General features: G+C 36.5%; 1 protein-coding gene across 1 annotated transcript in view; it reads right to left on the minus strand.

Moving 5' to 3' along the window:
- LOC145671094 (Parkinson disease protein 7 homolog) overlaps window positions 1-18,998 on the minus strand; it is a 39,718-nt gene that overhangs the window by 9,239 nt on the left and 11,481 nt on the right. Inside the window, exon 2 of the mRNA XM_081739853.1 lies at window positions 6,217-6,378. Coding sequence (XP_081595979.1) covers window positions 6,217-6,378 — 162 coding nt within the window. The remainder of the gene's footprint in view (window positions 1-6,216; window positions 6,379-18,998) is intronic.

Consider the following 18,998-nt stretch of genomic DNA (forward strand, 5'->3'; position numbering starts at 1 on the left):
CTTTGATTACAAATGTATAATTTCCCCCTTAAAAACAGTTACATTTAAGTGTTAAAGTTAGATATTGAACACATTTTTAATATAAACACACACACATATATACAGATGGTGATCAGAAAAATGGAAACACCTGAACGAAATTGCAACTTACCAGATTAACATGGTGTCGGGCCACCTTTCGCCTTCAGAACAGCCTTGATGTGACGTGGGATGGAGGCATAGAGGTCGTCAATGGTAGCAAGTGGAATTTTACACCATTCCTCGTGCAGGGCATCGGCCAGTTCTGTGAGAGAGGATGGAGGTGGAAATCGTCGCCGGAGTCGTGTTTCCAAGACGGACCACAAATGTTAAATTATGTTGAGATCTGGGGATTGGGCGGGCCAGGGAAAGTGTTGAACTTCATCCCGATATTCCTCAAACCACGCTACAACAACTCAGCTGTGTGAATGGGTGCATTATCATCCTGGAAGATGACGTCATTGTCCGGGAACAACATCCGGACCATAGGATGCAAGTGGTCTCCTAAAATTGCGACATAATCGTTGGCAGTGATTCGTCCGCTAAGTGTGACCACAGGACCCAATGAAAACCATGATATGGCTGCCCACAGCATCACCGAGCCGCCGCTTCACAGTTGGGCGGAGACACTGCAGATCATAAGCTTCTTTGGGCGTTCTCTACACATAAACACGGCCCGTGGTTGGGAATAGGGTGAAGGGTGACTCATCCGACCATATCACATGTTTCCAGTCCTCAACGGTCCAAGTTGCATGGTCGTGGCACCATTTGTGGCGTGCGAAAGCGTTATGGTCCCTGATGAGGGGTTTGGCCCGTGCAACACGACCCCGTAAGTTCATGTCATGTAATTCGCGGCGGACTGTGATTGTTGAAACAGGGTGAGGGAGGTGCTGATTGAGTTCCTCCGTCACTTGCTCCGCAGTGGCACGACGGTTCTGTGTGACAATGCGCTTTAATACCCGGCGTGACCTGTCACTCATGATTTTGTTCCGCCCACTGTTCCGCTTCCCCGATGTGGTTTTCCTGTGTTGTGTAGGCCGTCATCACCTTCGACACTGTCCCACGCGACACACCTAACACAGTAGCCACTGCCGTCACACTCACTCCACATAACCGCGCACCAACAACTTGCCCTCTTTGAAAATCTGAGTGGTCTCCCATTTTACACTACCTCCGTCTGCTGCAGCCACTGGGCACTGCTGTTAAACTGCGTCTGACGTAGTATGGAGACCGACCTAACACACTACCAACAGCGGTCCGGCGCTGCGGGCGCCACGACACCACTGCCAACCCACACATCTGACGTGTTGCCAACTACAGGTGTTTCCATTTTTTTGATCACCATCTGTATATACACACTTCAATCCGTTTTTTTATCTGAAACTGCAGCTGATCAAGTGCACTGTTAATTTAATTTTCTACAGTAAGTTTGATTCAGTGTTCTATGTTATTACGTTTGTCTAAAAGAAAATCCAAGCGTTTTTTTAAAACTATTTATATATTACAGTATTTGGTAAATTTTAATTTTTCATTTCCGAAAATTTCTTATTAAACAATAACTATCCGAAATTAGGAACACTATATCAAAATATAGGAATATTTAAAAGGTTTAGTATTAGTTTGATAATACCGCTAATTCTAAAAGAACCTTAATTCTAACACCCTTACTTATTTGATATGCTATGATACTTTAAATTCTGCTTTATGGCAAGATTATCAATACTTTTCTTATTATAATAGAAAAAAATATACTTGACAATACATACGTACGTCATATAATTTAATACAATAATCTAAACATTAGTACTGACAATTATCATATGAGCTATCTGTGTCACTCATCGAATAAGGATGAATTCAAATTTCGGTCAGGATTCTTTTACATGCAGCTAAAGAAGCATGAATAAATTAGGTAAATAAATAAATACGGAAGATTTTTTTAAAAGAAAAAGAGATATACTATACTTGCAAAATTGCGAACGAATATTCTAATATGCGAAATCTGTACTATAGTAAAATGTTGTTGCAGGGTGGATTGATTTAAATAACTTGAGTTTTTTTAAAAAATAAAAATCGTTGATGTATATCAAATTCCAAAATAAATTAATTTAAAGTGAAAGTAAGTGAAATCCCATTTGTTCTTTTATATCGACTATGGAAAATAATAATCATAACATATTTGGTCTAGGAATTAATTCGTGCGGTTGGTACGCACACATTGAAGCTGTAGTACAAACACAAAATACATAAATACCTTAAGAAAAATATTGTCCATCGCTAGCCACCACTTTCGCCCATCTGTCAGGCAATGTACGGATTCCGTGGCGAAAGAAGTCCTCATCCTTGGAAGCGATCCAGTCAGAGACCCATGTTTCGACATCTTCTGAAGAAGTAAACCGCTGTCCAATCAAATCGTGGTTCATGCAATCGAACAAGTAGTAGTCCGAAGGAGCAACGTCTGGTGAATACGGCGGGTGGGGTAAAACTTCCCATCCGACATTTTCTAAATAGGTTTTGACCGGTTTTGCGACATGTGGGCGAGCGTTATCATGTTGAACAATAAGTTTATCATGTCTGTTCTCCCATTCTGGTCGTGTTCTGGCCAGAGCTTGCTTCAAACGCATTAATTGTCGTCGATAACGTTCTCCATTCATAGTTTCACCCGGTTGCAGCAGCTCATAGTACACCACACCTTTCATGTCCCACCATATGCACAGCATAACCTTTGCACAGTGAATATCTCGTTTTGGTTGTGATGGACCTGGTTCACCTGGTTTCACCCAGGCCTTTTTTCGTTTAGGGTTCTCTTAATATATCCACTTCTCATCACCCGTAATAATTCGATGCAGAAACCCCTTTCTGCTCTGTCGTTGAAGCAGCAATTCGCAAATGGTTTTTCGTCTTTCAACGTCTCTGTCTTTCAATTCATGTGGAACCCAATGTGACATCTTTTGAATCATTCCCATGGCTTTCAAGCGTTTGGAGACTGTTGTTTGATCAACGCCTAATGCTGCTGCAAGTTGTTCCTGCGTTTGACACGAATCCTGCTCGAGCAATGCTGTCAATTCTTCGTCTTGAAATTTTTTTGGCTGTCCAGCTCGCTCTTGGTCTGCCAAGCCGAAATCACCACTTCTAAACCGTGCAAACCACTTCTGACACGTTCGCTCAGCTAGAGCATGGTCACCATACACTTCCACCAAAATACGATGACTTTCAGTCACACTTTTCTACATGTTAAGGTAATGCAGCAGGACACCCCGCAAAAACACTTTATCAGGCACAAATTGCGCCATGTTCACTTAACTACAAACTGGTGTTGTTGACGCTTTAATCCACTGCCCTATACTACGAACGATACGCGATGACAGGGGTTTGCAACACATGTGTGGATACACGGAACTGTGGGACGCTCCGTTCGTTGCGCCATCTCTTGTCCACCCGCACGAATTAATTCCTAGACCAAATAATAAGACTCAAATGTACGTACAGCATAGTATGAAAACGACGGAATCCTGCATTCTTCTCTTAGTAACATAGATTTTAAAATTATTAACTATTCCAAGGGGAAAATCACCATGGACATTTACGACGAAAATTCTTTTGTGTGTGCTTCTGTTTGTTTGTTCCCAGATAATAGGAGCATATTTAGAGAAGTCCGATCCCCTCTCCAAAACTTTTTTTTTCTTTTTTAAGGTTTTGTAACTTTAAGCGAAACTTAGGCAATTTATATATATATATATATATTTCGTGGCGCAAGCTAGTTCCTATTTTTAAAAAATATGCCCTGCAAAATATTAGTCACTTTTGTGAAAAGAGAAGTGTCATGTTGATAAAGGTTGCTGTACTTTTTTCTTAATGCCTGAGAAACATTGTTTGGGATTGAAATAGGTTAACGATTTGGGATTAATTCAAAATTCAACCCCAATACTTTCACTTAAATGGCATAATTAACTTTTAACACTAATTCCTAAAGTTTTTTCTTCAGTTCGCAACTTGTTTTATATGAGGTGAAAGATTGTATTTAAATAAAATAAAAAAAATAAAAAAAAAGATTTTTTTCCCCATCCTGTGTTGTTGTAACGTACGCCAGTATACCGACATGTTCTGAATTGCGAAATTATTTTTAGGCTCCTTCCCTTTCCGTATTTACTGTTAAAACATTTTAACGAATTTCGAATTTACTATAAGGGATAAGTTTCCTCTTTCTGACTACACTTTATTTTATTTTCAAAATATAATTGAAATTCATCCTGTTTTATAATACACTGACCAAAAAATCGTGATAGATACTATGAGTAATACAAGTCTATGTGATGATGATGAGGAGGAGGAAGAACTGTCTCAGTGATTGGCAGAGCTTGACTTTTGTGCACGCAACGAACATAGTAGCACATAGCATGCATTTGTTGTCACCAAATGATGTGTCATAATCTCTGTTAAATTTGGCATGGTGATTGGCGACTATCTTGAACTTACTTTTGTGTCTGGGAATATTCAGAAGAAAATCACAAACTATTTTTTTTCTTTCTTTCTTTCTTCAAAAATAAAGTTCCGGAACATCCTGTATAATATAAAGATCTTACAGAAAATGCTGAAAATTTACAGAAATACCTTTAGCAATCACTGCACATCATACTACCTCGTTTACATAAATGTACACTAATCTTCCTCTCACCTCAATATTAAGCTTCTTTGTAAATTTATACAATCATGGAATAGATATAACAACTGATGAGTTATTGAGAATTGAAAACAAAAAATCGCTGTAAAAACTTAATTTCGAATGTCCTAAAAGATTTCGTTACACTGGTATTTTACTGTACCATGAGCTTCTTCCATGTAAGAAAGTGATACAGTATCAGAGTCTCGGACTCTTCTAGCACATTTACTGGCTGTCGTTTGTTCTCTGTTTCACACAGAAATAATGACAGTAGGTAATTTCATATTTTAGATTATTTCTCTGCAATCTTATGAGTATGCTTGCCTTCTTCATTCTCCCAGGTACTACATTATCTCAAACTCTGGCTTCATAGTCTCGAAGAGCTATAAGTAACCAGACGCCCTTGATGTGCAGTTAGCACATCGACTTGCATGGTATCTATCTCTGGATTTCTACACTAAAGTTCGATCTCTATTTATGTAACTCCTCAATTGCCTCACACGTTGGAATAACAGTGACAATTCTGTGCTTAGACCATGAGTAAAATCCAGTCACGAACACTAATAATCCCGCTACTCATCTTTCCTTGGAACATATATTTATATATATATATATATATATATATATATATATATATATATTCATTCTTCGTAATTCAAAAAGAAAACTGATATTTCTACACCTGTATATGTGACGTTAAGAATTCTACCATTTCCTTCAACACGAATAACCTCATGCCAAAAACGGGCATATCTAAGACAGTGGTGCCCCTCCCCCTTATGTCTATGACGCACCCCCCAATTGTCTATCCGTAGGTGTTCTTCCATGAAAAAAATCTTCTTTTCGATTAATTTTACCCCCCTCATCAAACATATTTATATAGATTTTAACCCCCCCAAATATTTCAATGACGCAGTTTGCGTCATAGCCCCCCCTTGTGGGCACCCCTGTCTAAGATATCAATTAAATGCACAGAAAAACTAAATCACTACACAAGAAAACAAATAGGAACTGTACGTGGGGAAATGCTACGTACAACAAACACTTGGTTTATATTCTGTGAATGTTCACCATTGGTCGTCTTTTAGTTTATATGGTTTCTTCTGTTCCTATTTTGGACAAATTACGTGGTTTCTTCCTACAGAGTGATTATATTTTGTTTTCCTGTGCATTTAATATTGACTTGTTGGATATGGACTTCTTGACATAAGTTTTTTTGGAGGGAACAGTAGGGCTTTTGAAATTATATCACTGGATTAATATACAGACATAATAATATCAGTTTTTATTAATTATCAAATTAATAATAATATGGCAAACGTTTTCCTTATTACATCCTCATTGTAATATTTTACCTAATATATTCAAGTTCATATGGTTGCGCAGAAAGGATTGTCGAACGGAATCGAAAATAAGTTTCTGTAAGAGAAATATAAAATACAAGTATGATAAGTGATATTCAGCACGAAAACAATTTCTTCCGCACATTAAGAATTACAAGAAAGACGAAGAAAGAAGAGACAGAAAAGACAACTTACTGCTGCTATTCCTTGAGCACCCTTTAATCCGCCAGGCAGTATAACAACATCATATGGCCCTTTCTGTGCAGCTTCTTTGAGGCTAAGGTCAGGCTTAATTACAACATCTCTACTACATTTCACCGGGTCATTACCAGCAATACCTGCAACTGTCACCTGGATCTGAAACAAAACATTAAATTTCACCTCAGCATGAATCTCACTTGCATATTAATCATCTGACGTGCAATTTTAATATCACCTTCAATTTTAATTCTGAAATGTTAACATAGCCAACCTTTAGAATTGTTCATACTAAAAACTGACATGAACAAAACCTGAACTTGCAGATATCAATCATATCTCTTGTACAACTTCAATGTGTTAATAACATAAAGAAATCGATATACAGCCTTAATTCGAGCGTTGAATCAGCACCACACTTACATAAAAAATGAAAAAATCGGAAGACGAAAGAAATGGGTCTACCGGACCCTAATTTACTTCTGGCTCCTGAACTGTAGGTATTATTCCAGTATTTGTCTGGCGTGTTTTGAGGAAAACTAAAGAAATCTCCAGTCAGGACAGCTGAACCATGAATTTGAATCCTGGGTTTAAGAGGGAGATTTTATTCTTATTCTGTATTATATAAGATTACCCACATCTTTGTTACCCTACAAAAACTGTCTACGTTCTTCTTTATAGAAATCGAAATATAAGTGAGTGTCAATGGAGCAAAGTGTGTTCCACGAAGTGTGGATTTACTGTGTGAGAGTTTTCTTTAACTTTATTTTTAAGTTTAGTTCAATGTCTCAATATTATCCACTAAGGCTATGGGAGAGGGTGACGATGAGATGAATGACAATGGTGGCATTACGAAAGTGGGAGGGAACAGGACAACCCGAGAAACCCCATGCACACGGTGTTTGTTCACCACAAAGCTCACTTGGCGGGAACTGAATCGAACCAAGGACTCCATGTGATAGAGGTAAGCGCTATATCACTGAACTACCATGGCTCCACAAGGGAATTCCATAGTTTTATGTGTACAATAAACTAGAATACTTAAAAGATATTTAAAGCACAAATATGGCTTTAAATTTAATAAAACCCAATTCTGCCTAATTAAACCCTATTTTACCAAATAAAACCCACTGGGCTGTTTTTTTAATATAGTTTTTCCCAACTCTACTAAGAAAACTGTTGCGATTCATATCTTCATTGACGAACTTGAGGAATGGATAGTGAAAGCAGTAACACAATAATATCTGAAACTGGAACAACATACTGCAGAAGCGAAGGGACGTGCACAGAGTCTCAACAACCATTTAGTGCATCACTCTGTTATTGGGAATTGGTCTGATTCCGCCACAAGAAGTACAAGCGTTTTACTGAAATAATGATCAAGTTTCAAATTTTACAGGAATCAAATATTTTCAAAACAAGACCACAAATGTTGTAATTATAAGTGATGACAGAGGATATGACTTAGCACATGCATTGTTGGCAATACGAAAAATTCTTCAACAGCTGCAAACACAGGCAGAAAACATCTTATTTCTGATGGTGTCCCTAGCCACTTCTAAAATCGTTACCAACTGTTGAATTCATGACATTGTTTGTGCCAATCGAGTGGGTATATAGTGCTGCTGGTCATGGGAAAGGGCTTTATGACGGTGTAGGGGATTTGCTGAAGCACCACGCTACAAAACGATCTTTCCAGCCTAAGTGCAACTGCAATTCAGTATGCAGAGAAGAGTGATGAAATCATATACATTAATCATCCTGTTGCCCAAAAGGAAGAACTCCGTCAGCAGAAAATAGAAGTGGTCCAACTCAACTACCCCTGTAAAAGGAATTCAGAAATTACACGTCGGAACTCTCAGTGATGATCGAACTTATACTGCACGTACTTTAAAGAGCAACGAGGAATGTATTTCATTTATCCAACCAACATTTCAATAACGACAGCAGAATAATCAAATTCACAAACTACAAAGAGGGATGTTTGTTGCTTATGTGTATGACTGACTGGTGGATTGCAGAAGTGATAGATATTAATTGTGAATTAAATGAAATCATCGTACACTTTACCCTACCACATGGAACGCCTGCTGAATATATACTTTCAATTGCAACACAACATCACCACCAGTGCTGACCTCCAGTTCGCGGTGTTTTAACGATTGTGGGTTCCGAAGTTACTATTGGATCAACAGAAAGGCATCACTCAACATCAAAGGAAGTTACTAATGCTGTTAAACTCATTTCTAGTTTATCGAATTGCTAATTTCAGTTCTAAGAAGAGTGCCCAGAAGTAGTATGCTTTGGAACCTGTAATACGCTTTGAAACTTGCACATATATATTAGAAGCTTTGTGCATGTTTGAAAGCTATGTCTGTTACTTATTTTTATGCAGAATTACAATTTTGTCAAATAAGACTAATTTTGACTTCACGAGACCAATATGTGAGAACGAGATAACGGAAACTGTTTTTATTTATAGCAAAATTTTCAATAGTTTGTAAATCCTGTTCAATTCAAAAGTGAAAAAAATGAAAAGAAATCTAAGTTTTACGTCCCACGGTTATGCCGGTTAGGCTAAAGGAGACGGTGAAGATGAGAAATGAATGAAATGGTGGAATGAAGAAAGTGAGAGGAAACGGGAGAACCCCGAGAAAATCCACGAGCACGGTGTTTGTCCACCATAAAGTCCACACGGTGCGAGCTGGGATAAAACCAGGGACCCCATGCACCGAAGGTGAACGCTCTACCACTGAGACACCGTGTTCTCTGATAATGAATGTTTGTGATATATGACGAGTACCAAACACACTATTCTGTTCCAGTGAGTGAAGCAACATAAGGGAAATCAATCTACACAGACGAAACTTAACAAACAGCTGAATTCTTCACACGTTTGCTTTCATGATTTTTCTTTTACTTATGAACCTCCGAAAACATACAAAACGCAACTTTTACGATATAATCTTATGCAAGTGTACCACCATATACCAAACAATCACTTCAGAGCTGACAAGCGAAAGAACATAAATCAACCTAAGTTCGTATGCTAAGAACACTATTTCGCATGAGGCTATTGAAAAGAAAATGCTGAAGTTTCAAAGTAACAACATGTGTGATACATAATAAATTTCTGTCAATATTCGTCTTGTTCAGGCTCGAAAAATCCCGGGCGCCAGGAAGTCATGACGATTAGAACTAGGAGTTTGGCAACTAAATAATTTAAATCCGAAATAAAATTATGTAGGCCCATGTACGAAATTGTACTATTATGGTGTCTAGTTTTGAGAACCGGCGCCTAGGTCAGAAGAAAACTTGTTTATAATGCTCTTTCGGCAGCATAATCACCTTATCAACACATACACAATAATATTAAAAAAAAAAAATAAATAAAAATGTTATTTCTGACAAAAGGATCACATTCTTATTGTAAACTTACCTGGTTGCTGTCTGACGCTTTAGAAGAGTCTGTATTTTTGCAAAGACATGTACTCTCTCGTTTCCTTTGAACTGATTTTTGGAGTATATCCTTATAATCTTTATGTGAATTGCTTGCACCAACAACGTGACATTGTGATGATATGTAGGGTCACACAATCCTTGGAACGTAACTGGCAAAAGTTAGAAAATCCAATAATGTTCTAGTAAATATTTCTCCTTTAAATATGTAAACCTTTTTTTTAAGCTGAACAATGATGGCCTCTTCTGCTTCAAGATCTTTCTATTCACAACTGGCACAGATACACAATCCTTTTCATCAGCACACTCGACTTATATCATCATGTAAGTAAAATTCTTGAACTCATTTTATAGTATCTTGGCTTGCACTTGCTCCTTTTGTTTACAGAGGTTTGGATGAATCAGAGCCATCTATTGAATATATGAAGAATGTACATTGTTCAGGTCTGCCATCTGTGGGTAATTAACAAAACTACTTAGCTACATGAGAAACAATTGTCTAAACTTGTACAGTATAGTGAGTGCTGGCATTGTCTGAGTGGGTAACAATGATGATTTGTTTCTTTTGTAGTGGTGAGCATGTCGAGATACAGCTATTGTACTCTGTGTCTAGTTTAAGTGCAGAAAACCAAATTAAGAATAAGACTTGTCTAGAATAAAAGAGGTAACCTTACTTCACTACATATTTGTGAGTGTCAGAAAACAGAATATCCCACAAGATATGAACACAAGCAAAGAAGATGCTGTGACACTCTGAATCTGCATCCCTATAAACCACGAAAGAAATCTCTTTAAAACTATAACAGTGTGAAGTCAACCTTAAAAATTTGAACATTGCACCAGGACAGAAACTGTGCATCACATGCTACCAAAATATTTTTATTGCGGGTAAAACGGAGCAAGATATATTGTATGTGCTTTACAGTCTGAAGATATAGAGTTTTCTGAACCAAGTGCGTCTCTGGAGGGACTGAACACCTCCCTCACTGCTGTTGGTTGTTCACCTCTCAAAGTTAAGAAACTATCCAGAAAAAGGCGTACCCATACATGAAAAAGAAATTGTTAGATTTAAGTGCAAAATATGATCAAACCGCAGCAGATCTATTACATGTTTCTCCTCATGAGTTACACAGTGTTCCAACGCAGTGCACTATCACATGTTCAGACTGTGACACATTGATGGAGGGCCTCAGGAGAAAATTTGCTGAATCTACCATAACAGATAAGGTGCAAATACCGTCTCTAGTTAATAACTCATGGACTATATCACAGACTATGGAATATTTTCAAATAACTGAATACATGGTTAGACAAGCACGTACGATCAGACACACAGATGGTATTCTATCCAAACCTGGCAAAAGAAAAGGTGCAAGCGTAAGCAATGATACTGTAAAATGTGTTCAAGAATTTTACCACATAATGTTATAAGTCGAGTTTGTGCTGGTAAAAAGAAATGTGTATCTTTGCCGACTGAGAACGGGAGGGAGTTGAAGCAGAAGAGGCTGTTATTGTTCGACTTGAAGGGAATCTTTATATATTTTAAGAAAAACATCGAAAAAAAAATTCTAAATTTTGACAGTTACGTCCCAAGAGTGTGTGACCACTATAAGTCGTGGAATACATTATGTCTATGTATGTAAATATCATCAAAAGCTCTGCTACAAGCCATACACACATGATTATAACGGTATGCTCCAAAAATTGGTTTGTATATTTGAGAATGAGGAATGCATGAATCATCGCTGCAAAAACTGTCCATCTGAAGAGCTTGCCAAGGCAGAACTGCTGCAATCTGAAATGTTTAACCTTGTAGATACTACAAAGTACTATCAGTGAAAAGAAACGGACAGACTACGCATGCATAGAACAGCCATGGGATGACTATTGACAAACTAGTTACCAATCCTTCAAAACATACAGCTTATCACTTCATTTCTACATGTCAGAGCTTTTTTTTCTTTCTTTCTTTTTTTTTTTTTTTTCTTCAAGGAGAACATAACACAAGAAATTACTCCGTTTTAATTCAAGATTCCATTCAGAATTTCCATTGGAGTACTTAAGATATGGTTCATACGTTTCTGGGCTATTACAGAGATGCTTCTGGGTCTGTCTGTCACCTCTGTATGTGTGTAATAAGTGACTGTTTACAGCATGGTACAAATACATTTTGGTCATTTTACAAACGCATTGTTGCTCATATTAGAAATGTTGTTCCGAAAGTGGCCTATATTTTGTATTTCAGTGATGCTCAGCTACACAGTATAAAAACCTCACAGATTTGTGCTACCATCTGGAAGATCATGGCACAATGGCGGAATGGCATTTCTTTGGCACAAGCCATGGAAAAACGGCATGTGATGTATTGGTGCAACTGTGAAACTAATGGCTATTCACAACAGTCTTAGACTCCTGGAGATCTCTTCAATTATGCACACAAGAATATAACTGGCATCAAAATGTATGTTTCAACGTCCGAAATATCTGCTTCTTCCATTGCTCTGAAGAAAAGGTACACTAATACATAACCAATTCGTGGTATCAGGCATTATCATAGTTTCATCTCCACACCGAATTCACTGACAATTCAAGTGAGCAGAGCTTTTGGTTCTCTTCATTCACACGATGTATACTTGGGTAAAAGGAAACATGTACAGCCACAAGTTACTGAGTTACAAGTAGAGCAGTACGTAGCTTGTGTTCATTGTGAAAAACGGTGGTTGGGAAAGATCACTGATGTTTCACAAGAAAATGGTGATGTAAAAATACAGTTCATTCATCCTAATGGTCCATCTATGTCTTACACCTGGCCCTCAACTCCTGACATACTAGATCCTCACAGGTCATGTCTTGAAGATCATCAATGTTCCCATCACATCAACAGCACGAACATATTACATCAGTGCAGAAGATACTGCCAATATCGTCTCTCTCTTCCAGAAGCAGTATTTGTAAGTAGTGTTGTAAATAGAAAAAATATCGTATTTTTTCAGAAATGTACGTTTTTTTTAGAAAGAAACATTGCCTCTCGTTTTTTTTCTAATTTTTTTTTTCAAATAGTCATTTGTAATGCATCTTACGTCTATTTAAGTATGAAATATTTTTATGTAGTTGTAATCACCGTGAAATGCAACATAAATTAAACGCTAGATACTAATACCCTACAAATATTTTACAATTTACATGAATACCATACCTATTAACAATTCGGGTTTCAGCAGTGTTCATCAATATCAACTAAGAAATAAAAGTAGAAATGATTTTTTTTTTTCGTGAAAGCAGGCCTTTAATAAGTACGAAAATAATGTCACGAACAGTATAAAATTCAAATAACTTGTCTAATGGTAAAAACTAATACTAATTTGCCTAATAGTATTTTTTTTAAATATTCTATATAAATAATTTGTCGACTAGATATATATGATATGCAGAGCCAGCTCTACCATACCTGTAACACGTGCATTTGCATGGAGCGGCAAGTTTGGAGGGTCCGGCAAAATCTGTTATAAGTAGAGACCGGATGCTTAGGCATTAAAAACTTGGAAAATAGGCACTTAAAATAAAATAAAATAAATAAATAAATAACCAGTAAAATAGGCACTAGAACGTAACTCGAAATAATGAAGATAAATACTCAATACAATTTAAAAACTAGATTCGTCATAAATAGTGTTCAAAGAATATAGCAACATACCTGTTTGTTAATGTCTTCTTTCATTCTACAGCATATGTAAAGAACGAAGCTTGATATATATATATATATATATATATATATATATATATATATATATATATATATATATATATATATATAGAGAGAGAGAGAGAGAGAGAGAGAGATTGTAGTGTACCATGTGCTTGTGTTATTTACAGTATATAAATTATATATATTTCCCAATTAAATCTTATTTCAAAGAAAATGCATAGAATACGCAACATTAGGCACTAAAGCAATTATTTAGGCAATGAGGGGCGAAATAGGCAAAATAAAGTTGGCTTAAATCGAAACTATAATCCCCGATATAAACTTTAAAACGTTATTTTTGATCATATCTTTAGCATTAAAGAATAGGCATTTTGCCTAACATCCAGTCTCTACTTATAAGTATATTATTTAAATTAAATATTTCTTGTTGGAAACAGACTTCATGATGATGGTAGTTACATTTACTAAGCTGACCTATTTAAATACTACATTCATAAATTATGTTTAGGTTGCATTTGTTTAAGGTTACATGGACAATACTAAAGCAAATGGTCGAATCAATCCGAGCACAAATTGCTTGATTGTTTTCAAATGCAAGAATTCAATTCTCGAATAGTAGCGAATATCTGTTCCATTTAGTAAGTTATCACAGTTTTGATATGACAACTAGTCTTGTTTTTGTCAGAAACAAGTTCCTTATCATTGAAGATAGAAACAAGTTTTCTACAGATGTATAAGGAAAAATCAAGAAATAAAGATAAAGAGCTAGTTGTACTGGAATTGCAAACCGACACATTGAGATTGAAGCTCGATATTGAATTCTATAAAAAGGATTACCATCTTTCTTCTGCAGGTGTGTTTGCCTTAGGATTACCATCTTTCTTCTGCAGGTGTGTTTGTCTTATTTTTCACTAACATAATAGATTAATATTTAAAGAAAAACAGACACAACGGGATTGCATTTTTAGTAAGTATTTAAGCCTTTCTGAGTGCAACTGCACTTACCCTCCCCTTCGTTGTTCATGCTGGAGTGGCATACTTAAAATCATGACTTTTAAGATTTGTTCTTTCTGGAGAAAGCGGGAGGCGGCAAATTATGCCATTGCACGGGGCGACCAATTTTTAGGGCCGGCCGTGTGTATGATGATGAAAGTTAGTAGTTGATAATAATGGCACTTAGACATGAATATAGGATGACTCAATTTGAAGTAATGCAGGGTGTTTCAAAATTAATATTAGGATTTTGAAACTTTGTGGTATCTATTACAATTAACTTACAATTATAAATATTATATCAAAGAAAGAGCAACTCAAACAGTTTTGTACGCACGCATGTACATGTATTGTTTCTTCTGTCTGCCGTTAGAAAGAGCAAGTAGCAAAGATGGAGACTAGAGAGCAGAAGGCTTTTTTGTTTTAATTAAGACTGAACCTGTAGTTACAGTGCAACCGTCTGTGTGAAGAATATTAAGGAGACGCTTGCAACTACGTCCTTATCGTTTGCAGTTGCTACAGGTCTAAAGCCTACAGACTACGGTTTACGTGCCAATTTCGCAAATGAAATATTCTAACAATGAAGATTTTCTGGATCGTGTCGTCTTCAGTGATAATCGACATTTCACCTAAGAGCTAATGTGAACACTCATAATGTTTGCATCTGGCCGTCAGCAAATCCTCAGGAGATGGTACAGTTGAAACGAGACTCCCCTAAATTGAATGTTTTGTGCCATATGGCGGAAAGTTTATGGGCCTTTCTCGCCTATCGACTAGATGTGTACCGTGTGACGAATTAATCTCACATCGAACACTTGTAGCAAAGACTGTTTGAGGTGCTCTTTTACTTGATGCATTGCTTATAATTGTACATAAAATGTAATAAGTACTACGAAGACTTAAAACCCCGATATTCAATTTGAAACACCCTGCATTTCTCACCAACAGTGTTGGAACTAAGATGTAAAAAGGAGAGAAAATTTTCCTTATAAAGTTACTGTTTACAACAACGATATTATTATTAGTCGAGACTGTAACTACAACACAAATGTACACTAGGTGGCCAAAGTGGCACACACTGGTGTGTCAGTTTTTTAAACCGCTCCTGTGCGGACACTAATTAAGATATCTGACAAGTAAACCTTACGTTTGGGTGAATCGAGTTGCTGACTGAGACACATATGAGAAAGTAGTACTAAATGTGGTCAGTATTTCAGTGAAGTTGTAGGTGCGAAGCTCCAAGGGTTTAGGAGATACAGCTACCAGAACATCACATGGAAGTACAGAATAGTCTTCATACAGTTGGAGGTAAAAGCTCTGTAAGACCTCTTGTAACGACAAAAGGTGAATATAAATATATAGGTAGGTACATATTAGGACTAGGGGGAAGTCATATAGTAAGGGTATACCTGACGGCGGCCATCTTGAAATCCGCCATTTTGAATTAAAATTAAGTTTTTAAAATAGGAATAGGGTTATGTGATACATGATTTAAGGCGCAAATTTAATCAGAAGAACAATGGTGACGTTAATTTTGATTTACGCGCAATTGGTAAAAAGTTACAGGGAAATTAAATATTGTTGCAGCATATGTATTAGTCCTTTACCCCACCTTGTAAATTTTGTGTTAATGAAAATAATTAAATAAAAAGCAGGTGGATAAATATTAGGTCTATGGTAAGAGTTGCCTTGATGGCGGCCATGTTCAAATCCGCCATTTTGAATCAGACAAAAGTTTTAAACAAAATGCATAACATTGACACCTTACTAATAGCAAATTTTACCATAAATCCAACGGTATAACCATTTTTGCTTTATCATTAACCAGCATAGCAACAAACAAGAGAGATGTTGTGTGTGCGTGGCACAGACATGGTGAGCAATAGTACAGTGAGGACAAGAGCGAGCGAGAAATAGATGTGAACAGGATACAAGAAAAACAACGAAATGGCGTGCAAGTACAGCATCAAACAACTAACATTGTAACGCCACCATTGTATGATTAACTTCTAGCCCGAAGTCATCTATTGCATTACTCTATTCCCATTTAATTTTGTGCTGGTTAATGATAAAGTAAAAATTGTTATACAGTTGGATTTATGGTAAAATTTGCTATTAATAAGGTGTCACTGTTGTGTTTTGTTTAAAATTTTTGTCTGATTCAAAATGACGGATTTGAACATGGCCGCCATCAAGGCAACTCTTACCATAGACCTAATATTTACCAACCTGCTTTTTATTTAATTATTATCATTAACAGAAAATTTACAAGGTGGGGTAAAGGGCTAACACATATGCTGCAACAATATTTAATTTCCCTGTAACTTTTTACCAATTGCGCGTAAATCAAAATTAACGTCACCATTGTTCTTCTGATTAAATTTACGCCTTAAATCATGTATCACATGACCCTATTCCTATTTTAAAAACTTAACCTTAATTCAAAATGGCGGATTTCAAGATGGCCGCCGTCAGGTACTATATGACTTCCCCCTAGTCCTAATATGTACCCATCTATTTGTTATTCACCTTTTGTCGTTACAAGAGGTCTTACAGAGCTTTTACCTCCAACTGTACGAAGACCATTCTGTACTTCCATGTGATGTTCTGGTAGCTGTATCTCCTAAACCCCTGGAGCTTCGCACCTACAACTTCACTGAAATACTGACCACATTTAGTACTACTTTCTCATATGTGTCTCAGTCAGCAACTCGATTCACCCAAACGTAAGGTTTACTTGTGAGTATTATTCTTGCCAAATATGGTTGGACCATAGTTTATCATATTAATTTCTCTTTATTCTGGTGTAGAATTTCCTTCTCAAATTTCACCCGTCAAAAATTCGAGAATTTTCTAATTTCGAATTTCCTTTACTTCTTTTTTCCCTGTAGCTTCCTTCGTTGTAGAAAGACGACCTTAAGACTTGCCAGATTGATACCTCGGATGGATACCTAACTGTTAACATTAATTGGACGGGCCTGCGCGTATTGTTGCCAAGTAAGGAAATTAAAACTTCCCTAAATTTGGGCAAAAAATACGAGATTTCTGTTTATAAATCCGTACCTATACGTCCGAGCGCAAGTCAACTTACGTCAATCGAACATTTGTCCTTACTTTACAAACACAAGTACAGATCGTTACAATGGGGTAATTAGGGGGCGCACGAAAAATTCGTATTTAGGTTCTAACCCTTGATTTTTCTAGTTTTTCCCTTTTATATGTTTACCGTAATATATTTTTGGTAATTAGAAGCTTTGTTCCTTAAATATCGCAATAATACTTGTAAGATATATTAGTAGTGTACCAATGTTTAATTTAAGATAGTTTGTGTGTGTCTGATAGCAGTGTTACCAGCTACAGAAAATTTTAATTCCAGATTTTAGGGGCAAATTTTGGAAAAAATCCCTTTTTTGTTTCTATTATTTCCCTCTTGTTGGTTACACTCGAACCAACGTACCAGTGTCTAAAAGCTTCGTTCTTAGCCTACACAGCGCACTATAAAAAGTTTCACTAGAATAATTAGGAGAAGTACAGTTGAGGTTTATAATACAACATGTTCTGGAAATGGTAAGAAAATCGTGAATTTCTGAGGTAGAATGAGATATTTTTTTAAATTTCGTGGTTGCTTTGCTAGATATCGCCATGATACTTGTAGGATATATTCTTGGAGTACTAAGGTTTATTTTCAGATAGTTTTCGTCTGTCTGATGGCAGTGTTTCCAACCAAAACAATTAATTCCCGATTTTAGGTGGGAAATTCGGAAAAATTTCCCTTTTCCTCTATTTCCTTGCTGGCTACATTGAAACAAACGTGCCACTACCTGAAAGCTTTCTCTTTGCCCTACACAACGCACCATAAAAAGTTTCAATAGGATAATTAGAGAAGCTGTAGCTCCGGCATATATGTTGATATTTGCTTCTGAGGCGTAAAAAGTGTCAAAATTTCATGTGCATGATGACAGAGAATTTTTTTCTTTCCCTCTTTGAATGGAAGCCTGCGACTTCAGGATTTCACTGTACCTTGTCAACACACCAAAGAATTTTTTTTAGGTGACTTGAACTCATATAGCAGTAGTGGTGCTAGATACAAAAAATTTTGAAATTAGGTTAGGGTATTTTTTGTAAATTTTCACCCCTACATTTATCTCAATAATTTCCTACCCGTTGGGAACACCAAAACATAGCCACATCCATTTTCTAAAAAAACAAGGCCTTAACCATATCAATCGAATGAATGGTTTTTGAGCAATAAGTCACTAACTGAAAATGTAGGAAAACGCCAAAAATGACCTGGGTCCGAAAGGAATAATAACACAATTTTGCTCGTATAGGTACAAAGAAACAAACGATTTGTAAGTTACGAGGGCTTCAACTCAAGTTCTGTTGATTATTTCAATAATCTGCAACATAAATCAATAAATAATAGTCGCCAGAAAAAAAACAGACATTTGAAAAAAAACATGAAAAAGAACAATGTTTTTTATTGAAAAAAAACTTCACAGAAAAAAAAACGTTTTTTTACAACACTATTTGTAAGTACTTCTCGGTGGGAGCTTCTACATGCTGTACCTTCATACCATAGTCTTTTTTGGACATACTGTGATTATCATGTTACATCCTC

Source organism: Thermobia domestica, chromosome 15 (genome assembly GCF_964235325.1).
Source record: "Thermobia domestica chromosome 15, izTheDome1.hap1.1, whole genome shotgun sequence".
Lineage (NCBI taxonomy): Eukaryota > Metazoa > Arthropoda > Insecta > Zygentoma > Lepismatidae > Thermobia > Thermobia domestica.